This window comes from Gobius niger, assembly GCF_951799975.1.
Source record: "Gobius niger genome assembly, chromosome: 8".
NCBI classification, from domain to species: Eukaryota; Metazoa; Chordata; class Actinopteri; order Gobiiformes; family Gobiidae; genus Gobius; species Gobius niger.
The window spans coordinates 22,298,288-22,309,012 of record NC_136859.1 but is presented as its reverse complement, the minus strand read 5'-3'; the positions used below and the strand labels follow the sequence as shown (position 1 = coordinate 22,309,012).

Here is a 10,725-nt window from a genome sequence, read left to right as displayed (position 1 = left end):
ATATTCTTGAATTCTTTAATAATAAGTGGGATATAAAAATTATATTGATGTATTTAACGTCATTCGAAGAGGTTAATATTATAAACTACACCATTATGAAGAGGTGAAATGAATGTAGTAGTTTGATTCACCTTTACAATCATTTTAAGATTGTTTATATTATAGTACTAATGCTTAATAATTAATTTTGTCTAAATCTTAAGACGTGTGCAATGATTATTGTTGTACTTTCTTTCTTTAAATGTTGAAAATTTACTGTAACTGCTGCACACTCAATTATTCCACAATGTTCCTTTTTATATTTCAGCATTTATGTGATAATAAATGAAAATAAATGCATGTATTTTCTATCAGCTAGAATTGGTTTCTGTCCATTGTCAGAAAAGGCAGATGACGATGTTCATGTTGGTGAGACAAGGCAAGTTAAACGGTTGTTTTCAAGATAAGCTCATGGCATTTCATTAAATGCTGCACTTAAGAAACTGCTTTGTGAAATGTCCAATACAAATAAAGTGGACCGTGTTGATTTTCATGAATTAGAGATCATTCTTAATTGGCCGTTCTCTCAAAGCAAATCTGTAGCAACTGAAGCTGCCATTCACTGCAGCCCCATGGTGTGATCGTTTGTACCAGAGGTGGGGAAGTACTTTACATTCACATCTACTTGAGTAACTTTTTAAAGTAACTGTACTTCTTAGTGTAGCTTTGCACTTTTTTGCAGTAACTGTACTCTGAAATAAAACAAGCTAATTTTCAGTTAGTGTTTCTTGCTTTAAGTAGTATTTTTTACCAAGTACATTTACTTATTTTTACTTGAGTGATAATTTGGGTCAGTACTTATTACTTTTAATAAATATTTTTAAATGATAGTCTGTAAGATTGCAAAGTGAGGAGTGAGTGAAATTCGAACGTAAACGATAAATCTCCCCAGCCTCCTGATTGGACCAGCAGTCCTAGTTTACAACAGAAAACCACCCTTGCAACTTCCCTGCCTCCGGGTCGGAGTCACCAATATACACTAATGGAATCGCAAAGAAGACGCTAACAGCCTAACGGTCAAAGCTAACTGTGGACTAGTGCCACTTTAGCAATATTTACAGCCAAGTTTGATTGAAAAAAATGATCTCCATTGTGTCATTGAGTTGTGACACAATGTACAATATCCCTCTCTCTCTTTGTCTTTTCTGTCAGCGTAGTATTTACTCTCACGGACAATTAATGAGTAAAATAACGCAACATGCTACGACACCGGCAGTGGCGCTTACGGCCTCTGAGGCATGAGTTACTTCGTTCTGCTTTAATATAACATTACTTTACGTCAAATTTCAGACCCAGGCGGTCAATTATGCAATCTATTAAAGGACAGACTTCCTTTAAAGTAGGGACGCGCGTTTTCTGTTTTTTCTTTAACCAGGTTACATAATTAGAAATGGATCATTGAATGGACCATTTGGGAACACCAGGAAGCCTGGCAAATGTAGTGTGTGAGTGAGTGGTTGGTGGTGGTCGGAGGGGCCGATGGTGCAGACTGGTAGCCTCGCTTCCGTCAGTCTACCCCAGGGCAGCTGAGGCTAACTATGGAGAATGGAGTGAATGAAAAATGCAATGTAAAGCGTCTTTGAGTGTCCAGAAAAGCGCTATATAAAACCGATGCATTATTACTATTATTCACCGGTTAATCAGATAACATAACATGAACATCCCTTCTTTAATGTAACAATACTAAATGTTCTTGCTACTCTAACCACCTCTGGTATGTACCATATGAATGACGTTTTAAATTCTGGCAAGTTCTTGGAAATATTATCCTTTGAGCCTATAAAAAAAACATAACTTTTTTTTAATCTGATCTTGTCTCAAAAGAGTCAACAGCTTTGGGTAAATTTCAGTAAAATCAGAGAATTTACCCTTGGGGATTAATAAAGTAATTCTGATTCTCAAATCTTGCCTTGTCTTGTCATTGCCTTGGCAGTCTCAGCTGGTGAGCGCTCTCCCTGTCACTGGCAGAGTTTAAGATCACTGTGTAAAGCTCTTCTTTATGGACACGTTGGGGAACTGTCCAGAAAGCTCCTGGACTACGCGCATGTCGATCTGGGAGCAGAAGGAAACGTCCAATAGACGCAGCCGAGCACAAGACTGGAGCAGTTTCTTCAGCGAGGCCGCACTCACCAGCCTTGTCCCTAAACCAAAACAAAAATAAAAAAAGACTAATAAACGAGAAAACACAGTAGCATTTTTATTTCAAATGAGTTCAAAGACGTATGAGCCCGTTCAGTGATGTCATTATGAAAGCTCATGTTGTGTTTCAGCTTCTGTCCAATCACTTTATGTTAAAGAGCTGTACTTTCTGATCTCTTCAGGTTGTTAATAGTGTCAAATATACTGGTTAACTATAGCTTGAAGAGCTTTAAATAAACTCACTGTCCAAATAGTTATGGACCTTACTGTAGCCAGCATTAATACTACATCAGACAGGTCTTTACCGAGTATGTCGAGGTGCTGCAGAGAGGGGCAGCCGGACGCCAGCTCCTCGATGTCGGTATCGCACACAGAGCGGTTGGCCGTGAGGAAGAGTTTTCTGAGCCGAGGAAGACTCCGTGCGAGTTGCTGGAAACACCCAGTGCTGCTCTGGAGAGTGGGACACCAGCCCAGGTCCAGCTCCTCCAGCATCCTGCCAAAGCACAGGACATGCAGTTCAGGGGTTTTTACAAGTTCTTTACTGCACCACAAACTGAAGAGTCAAATGCATGGGCCATACAACACAATTAATTAAGTCTAAGTCACTGTTAAATCTATAGACACAAGCGACACTCATCAAGGAAATGGTAATGTGAATATCACACAGCCATGGTGCTTCATAGAATAGCATTAACACAGTGAATAAACAAAACATTCCCAAAGTCTGGAAGGTCACAGCCCCTTTATCGATCCGAAAATCTCTCAGGACCCCCCAATAAAAAATGTTTACTCTATACAACGGAATTCATAATTATTTTAGCGCCAAATTTACAGAAAAAGCAACATCGAGCTAAGACGGTAGGCTAAATACTGGTTTAAAGTAGTACATTTAATTAAGTACATGCAATCATCCTTTTTCAATATATTTGTTTTGTAGACAAGCTTTGCTCTAATCACAGAAGGAGATACAATTTATTTCAAATAATAATAATCATAATAATCATAATAATCATAATAATCATAATAATAATAATAAATCAGACTTTCAAACTATTTGATGCACAAACATAACTTACCAACTTCCACACAGAAACTGTGACTGGATATTTTTAAGTGGTTAAAATTATTTTCAAAAGTGGGTTGGCGTTTCTTACTTGCAGCCAGAGGCGAGTTCAGCCAGTCCTCTGTCTGTCAGGTTTCGGCAGCGCCAGAGGTCCAGAGAGCAGAGTGAGTGGCAGCGGGCGGCCAGCATACTGGCAACAACGTCATAGTCGTCAATCTTCACAAGAGAAAGGTAGCAATTAAAACTTCTGTACTTTACAGAGGGGAAAGAATAACACTTTGAGAACAAAATGAAGCAGTCTGCCTTTGGCTATTTTTGTATTGTGTAAAGGATTTGAAATGTAGCGATTATATGACTTGATTAACTGCGCTGGTGAGTCAGAGACACAAAACCCCGCTTCCGAGAGAGAGAACAAAGCTCTGACAGAGACCACCTCAACCAAAAAAGAATACTCTTTAAAGACCTGATTGTGTTCGAAGCAGTTATTGTTCTTTGGTGTCAGGTAATGTTGGCCATATTTCATCCTTTCATCCAAAGATGAAAGAAGAGAAATGCAATTTACAGCCAAACTCCACAGCGCGGAGCATGACCAGAAGACTGCTCACTGAGCATTAGAGGAATATTAAAACTTTTAAAAGGAGGAGACGTTGTTTGGTCTTATTACCCAGCAGACACAAGACCTTCTGGTTACAAAGTTAACAATTTAGCCAAAACTACCTATGCACAATTATTCCACCACAATTATTAGCATTGGCCATCAAATCTGCTAGTTCTTACCCTCACACAGCTCCCAAGGTTCAGATGTCTCAGCTCAACGCAGAAAGTCAAGATGCTCAGGAGAGCCGTTTGCTGGAAGAGAAAAATATAGGGATAAATACAAAAAAGATACAGAAGTTTCCGCCTTATGCTTGGTCATCTCCAAGTTTTTTCTGATTTACTATTTCAGTAAAGCCAAAGGAATATTATATACAGTAACTTACGCCCAACAAAATAAAAAAACATACATAAAACGTGTACTTCATCATTGGAAGTAGTAAAGAAATACTTTATAGGCGTTTCTCAAATACCACAAGACAATTATGGTATAAATTTCCTTCTAATGCCAACTCCGGTGACATGACAGAAATCGAAGCGGTCAAATGATAAAAAACACTGTACAATGCAATATATAATGAATGCATGTACAGCCCTTGCCGCTTCTGTTGTTGGCACTGGTGGATGAATTTAATACAACACAAGGTTTTTGCTTCACCTCACACATTCAGCCGCAGGAGCGTCTCCAGTGGCACTGCAGCTTGGATAGAGATATGGGAATCCAAGTCTACAACTGCCAACACGTGTACCTCAGTGGCAGAGAAAGTGTCAGACATGAAAGCGTAAGCCTCTAGTGTGTTTGCTGCGCGCGTGCTTGACTCTGTTGCTGGCATCTTTATAAACGCCTTTCTCCGGCAAAAGCGAGCCATTTAATTAGAGCGGTGACAGGGCAATGACAAGCGAGATGTCAGGGGTTTCAGCAGACACAGCCTGCCTCTGTCTTCCTCAGTATAAACAACCTGGAGTGTGCAGCCTGGCTCCACCACAGAAACCCAACACCACCTCCTGTCCCAGCACCGCAGCAAAGAACACCAACAGCACGAGACGGTTTAACACGCGAGACTTGCCCCAACCTGAACAAGCGCAGTGCGTGTCCATAGGAGCCACTGTGCCACTAAAAATCTGGTGCAACAAATCACAGAAAAAGCTCCAAACCAAGAACACAAACATAAAGTGTGTGTGTTTCTGTTCAATATTTGCCTAACTGGTATTGCCAAGCTCTTACCATTCCAAAAAGCATTAAAAAAATACGAATTTAAGCATTACGCATAAAAAAGGCTTTGGTTTGTTCATTTAATTCAGCTAGTTATTGTTATAATAAAGAAACATTATCACAAAAACGTCATCTAGTGTTGCTTTGATGATTCCTCTTGAACCTGTTGAAGACTGTTGTATAAAATATATAGACAACACAACAACAATTCAACTTTCAGCTAAACATATCAACTTGACTGGTTTCAAATGAATGAAAAAGGAAATAACAATAAATAAACACACTGAAAAGGTAAGTAAGCACAAATCCTACCAATTAACACAATAGGAAATCTCAATTAAAAAAACGCAAAAAAAGAATAATTGGAAATTATTATCTAGTGTAAACAAGACTTGGCTATACAATGAAAAAGAAAACACAGTGTATAGAGAAGGAAGTTGTGAGCGTGCGCTAGATCAGCACGGTTGGCAGGAGAAACGGGCTCATCGAGACTGGGCGCTCCGTATTCCTTATTAAATTGATTTCAGACAACAACGCATGACCACATGTGCCCTGATGAAGACTCGGTGAAATGAATTTAATAATGAATACGGAGTGCCTCAAAACTACCTTCTATTCAAGAAAATACAGTGATGTGTAAATGTTGAACCTGGTCATTTAAAATAGTACCATGGTCTATTTTGCTGCTGTATTTTGGTGCAAAAATTGCATTACATTTGTGCGTTTGCCTGTCCCTGCATATAAATTATATGATATATATTAATATTATATAGAAAGTCATCCAAAACTGCACAATTACATAAACAAATATCTGACCTCTATCTTGGTTCTGTAGAGGACCAGCTTGCGCAGAAGTGGGAGTTTACAGATGTGCGTAAAGGCCTGGGGGCTGAGGCGGTCACATGATGACAGGTTGAGCTCCTGCAGTCGTGGACAGGTCTGAGACACAACCTCCAAACACGCCTCGTTGAGGAAGTGACAGCACGAGAGCTCCAGACACACCAGACTCTGGCCACATGCCTTCAGGAAGCTAAGCATGAAGAAAAGTGAATATGTAACATTAATATTGTAGATTATAATAACCATTTTACACTGAAGAATATGTATGTATTTATTGAGTCTTCATTTACTTGTCTCGGCCCAAGTTTTCTCAAATTTAGCTCATGTGTTTGGTACTAGTCTTCCCAGTTCACTTCTAGTCTAGTTGTGAGGGCGGACCTGCTGAAACCGGTGAGTGAGAGCGCGCCTCTGTTGCCGGTCCAGGACAGGTTGAGCCTCTGGAGAAGAGTACAGCGGCTCTGGAGGTGTCCCAGTGAGGCGTCGCTGAGCCGCGCCCAGTGTGGCTGCAGGCTCAGCTGTGTGTACTGCAGAGGGTCACAGCAGTGCTGCTGCAGCAGCTTACTGCTCTGGGCCAGACGGCACAGGTCCGGCAGTGTCAGGTGGCTCAGGATCAACTGGATGAGCTGCGGGTGGAACAAAGGACTTTGTTCAAAGGCGAAATGATGAGAGTAAATTAGATGGTTTCAGAGAAAGGTACAACTTAGCGAAGAATAGAGCACAGATGAGTTTTGAGCAGAGAATGATAATTGTGCCCCCGGTGTCAGGCATCTAAATAGTCGTTATCTTGGACACAAAGCACTGATAGCAGGATCACTGAGGAGGGGAGCTGGCTTGTGTTGCACCATGTTTTTTGCACCTCTCAACGAGAAAGAATGACAGTGCTTGTGTGAGTGTTTTCTGCGGTGAATTAACAATACACTGTGTTGAAGCGGGTATCAGCTGACAGATAATAGCTATATTGTGTTCCTGAGACAAACACACACCGCAGTTGTGAAGGCTGCTGTTAATGGCAGCGGTTTGGAGCAGAGATAAGAGGACAAATAACAGGAGTGCTGGTGGTGTTTTGAAGGCTCGCCTCAGACAACATGTTGCTGTGGTATGAAAATGACTCTGAGTTAGTGAGTGCACATCAGATCAAGTGTCAAATGGATCACAGCCACAATATTCATGCATTTGTAATTATAGCAAGAAGTATTGCTGAGTAACATCATCAGAATGAAGAAGACTTTACTAATAGAGACCAGGAAAATGCACATTTAATGCTACATGTTATTTATATTTACCTCATAGGGAAGTTTGTCAAAGTAGCCGTTTCCCATTTTCTCTTCCCCTTCCTTAAATGGGATCCCTGTATCAGAGAGCTCCTCTTCACTGTCACTGAGGTCATTAATATCAATTATAGGCATCTTATACAAGGCTAGCATGGGTCTCTCTTTCACTCCCCGCAGAATGACAGCATCTAGCTCAGTATAGTAGTCCAGCAGAGAGCTGTTGACCTCCAGGCGCAGCAGGTTGGTTGGGAAGTTAATGTGTTTGATTGTTGGTGAAAACTGCCGTGCTTGGGGTGTTAGTGCTTTGGTGGGCTCTCCAGACCAGAGCGCCTCCCACCTGAAAAACAACAGAAGGTTTAACAGCACAATAACATCAATTGCAATGAAATGAAATACCAGTAAGAAATTTACTTTGAAAGTAAACTGTACACATATTTTATTCACATTTATCATTATGTTCTTTTATGTTTTCACCTGACATCAGTGGGTGGATTCTGGGAGAATGGGTTGTGGGAGCAGGCTAGTATCTGAACAATGGCTCCTGGGTAATAGGTCTCAAGCACCTCTACAGCAGTGGGATAGACGGGCTCCTCATATGCCAGCTCAATATAATCCTGGCTGTAGAAGCCTTTGGGGACACGTATGAAAGGTGGTGGGGCACTGGCACACTGTTGCCACCACGTCCCGTAGGTTCTGAACACAGCCGTCTGAGTGAAGTCCCCAGAGCTGGGGTACACATTCGGGACTCCGGCCAGGTTCCACATGGTGTAGGACATGCTATTCTCACTGCCATAATGGGAGCTGAAGTCCAGAACCTCTTTGGCGTACTGCTCCACCTCCACAGTGACTGGCAACACCGCCCGCTGGCCTGACTCCACAGCCCGTCGACTGGTCAGCGCCTCCCCACGAGTCCCACTCCTGGAGCGCCGCCGCAGACATATATAGTAAAACATGCTCAGAAGAGTTAACATATGGAAGTCTGAGGCAGATGACGTGGAGAGAAATGCAGGCTAAAGGGACTCAAAATGTTCTCCTATTGGAAGCACGCTGGCAGGATGGTTGTACAAAGCACAGGCGGGGTGCCTGGCTGCATGCATGACCTGTGGGGTTAGGCAGAAAAAACACACAACAATCAGGACAAAATAGCTAGAGCAGCACTTTGTCTGAAACATAAATATATCTCACAGAAATGTATGTGTGTCTATAGCCCGATTTAGAACTCTTTAGAACTCGTCACACTTTATGCTGTCTGAAAACCTCATCACACTAAAGCACAAAATATGAGCCAAACTGAGGCAAAGGTCAATGCGTATAACACGGTAGTAGACAGTTACCAGGTTAGACATTGCATGCTCAGCTGATACATGTTAATTCTGCAGCACACGAACTGTCCGTGCCACGCAACTTAGCCATAAACACTGACCAAAGCCAATCTTGATAATGGAAATTACAAGTGGACGTAAAAAAAAATATCCTAAACCCTTCTTAATTATTTCTTACCATGCTGTAGCTTTAACGTTTAGTTGACAGCCTCAACTTAGCTACTAGCTATAATGTTACACTACCCAGAGTGCTAGCTAGCTGTCAAAACAGAGGAGCTATATGGCTAACAATCGGAACACAAACCACAAACCTCAGCATTCGTGAGTAGAATCACTCCAGGTGCCAAAAGAAAACATGTATACATACATACATACACGATACTCCCAGTTTCTGTTCAGCGGGTTATTTCACAAACCTAACCGAACAATATTCAACAACAGAAGGTATCCCTATGATAACTTCACAGGCAATAGGACAAGGAGTGATAAAATAACCAAAAATACAAAGCACAATTTAAAAAAGACCAGAAGAGCAGACGAAAACGCAAAACAAAGCTAATTTTAATCGTGTTGTGCAATACATTTAAATGGAAAATAGTTTATCTCGCTCTCTCTCTCACGGTTCCAAAGACAAACTAGCTAAATTCTAAAATTCACGACGAACCTTGAGGCACGTAAAAGCACCATTGTTGACGCACACATGGAAAGGATCAACATCCGCCGTGCTTCCGAAAAGAATTCTGGGTATTGTAGTTTAACTAGTTACACAGAGACTTATCGAGATAGGCCTAGAATTTTTGGGTAGGGTGAAAAGTGTCCTCTTTATTTTAAAATGCATGCGCTTCAGTTTCTTTAGGTCTGACCTGATCATTTGAGTGTACTGTGGCTATGGTATTATTTTCTGAAATTGATCGTGTTGGCATTACATTGATTTTGGGATGTATAAAACTAATTGACAATTCGATTTTTTTTCTTCCAAAATAGTAAATTAATAGAGCATTTAAAATGAATTAAAACAAAAAAATACATTCAATATTTTACTTTCTTTAAATTTCATATGAATTAGGTAGAAACTGGCCTATAAGACAGTTAACTTGCCCTTGTAACTTTGGGCATGTTCTTCAAATTACTATGGTCACTCGTAAATAAATAAATAAATAAAATCAGGCTACAATATGTAGTTTACATTTAGGTTCTAAAGCCATTCATAGTTACTCATCCATTCCTTTGGTCATGGTTGTTCGCACCACAGTACTATGAAGTAAAATAATGATAGCATCTTCCCTTTTGGTATGGCATGGTATGTTTTTTACTTAGACAGGGACAGTGCACAATTTAACATTGACCAAAAGGAAAGATGCATTGTACCAGGTTATAGCAAAAATGCTCATTTCCACCTGTAGTCCCTGGGCAGGTTGATGTTACAGTACAAAAACTGATTTTAAATGTAGATGAATACTTGACAATGGATTTATACATTTTGACATCATTAGTTACATACATTTTAATTTAAATAAGATTGGAACATTAGAACATTTTCCACCGGTCCTTTTTCTCGGTGAATGGTCGCTCCCACATGGCGTTGTTACAGATCATGAGTGCAAGTTTGTTTTACTAGATGCCATTTTTTAGTCAACTGCGCAAATCTTTTGATTGTCGTACATGCAATAATGTCTGTGGGCAGGGGCGTCGGACTGGGGGGGTAAAGGGTACTGAGCACCCAGGGCCCAGAGCAGGGTAGGGGCCCTCAATAATGCTGCAAAAAGTGTTATGTACTGTACTGTTGCTTTCTTCATAATTGATGCGATAAGAACTAAACAACGGGGCTAAAATACAATGGTTGCTACCCAGAATTTTGCACAAACAATAATGATGGATAATATCTCAGGGCCCTGACACCCCTTTAAAAATGTGCTAAATGGTTCAGCCCACACCGGTGTTCAGCACCGTGCGCTTCAGCTCAGCAGTGACTTTGATGAGGTGGACACTGTGATGTTATGACACAGAGCTATGAGGAAAGACAGATATTAGTCTTACCTCGCTCTTATGTGCTTTTATTTAACACTAGCCTGTTCTAGCGGACCTTAGAGGAAACTTTCTGTCATAAATGACACTTAAACATGAGGTGAGGTGAGTCCTGCCTCTGTCTGCGCTGAGGATGGTGCAGAGTCAGAGCCAGAGCTCCTTCTCTCCTCGTTTTAACCTCGAAAGTTTCTCTTTCCTCATATTTATTGTAATTGAGCC

The 10,725-nt window shown here is 40.9% G+C and overlaps 1 protein-coding gene across 2 annotated transcripts; it reads right to left on the bottom strand.

The window, feature by feature from the left end:
* Positions 1 to 1,698: 1,698 nt before the first annotated feature.
* fbxl4 (F-box and leucine-rich repeat protein 4) lies at positions 1,699 to 8,942 on the bottom strand. 2 transcript variants are annotated; one of them, XM_079561672.1, is made up of 9 exons: positions 8,849 to 8,942; positions 7,634 to 8,259; positions 7,172 to 7,496; positions 6,267 to 6,511; positions 5,865 to 6,078; positions 4,019 to 4,090; positions 3,333 to 3,457; positions 2,484 to 2,671; positions 1,699 to 2,180 (listed from the first exon to the last, which is right to left on the bottom strand). In XM_079561672.1, the coding sequence occupies exons 2-9, from the start codon at positions 8,128 to 8,130 to the stop codon at positions 2,017 to 2,019; spliced, it is 1,830 nt and encodes a 609-aa protein (XP_079417798.1). In that variant the 5' UTR covers positions 8,131 to 8,259; positions 8,849 to 8,942; the 3' UTR covers positions 1,699 to 2,016. The 2 variants fall into 2 exon arrangements, with proteins under 2 accessions (XP_079417798.1, XP_079417797.1); XM_079561671.1 differs by having other exon boundaries at positions 8,793 to 8,935.
* Positions 8,943 to 10,725: the final 1,783 nt, after the last annotated feature.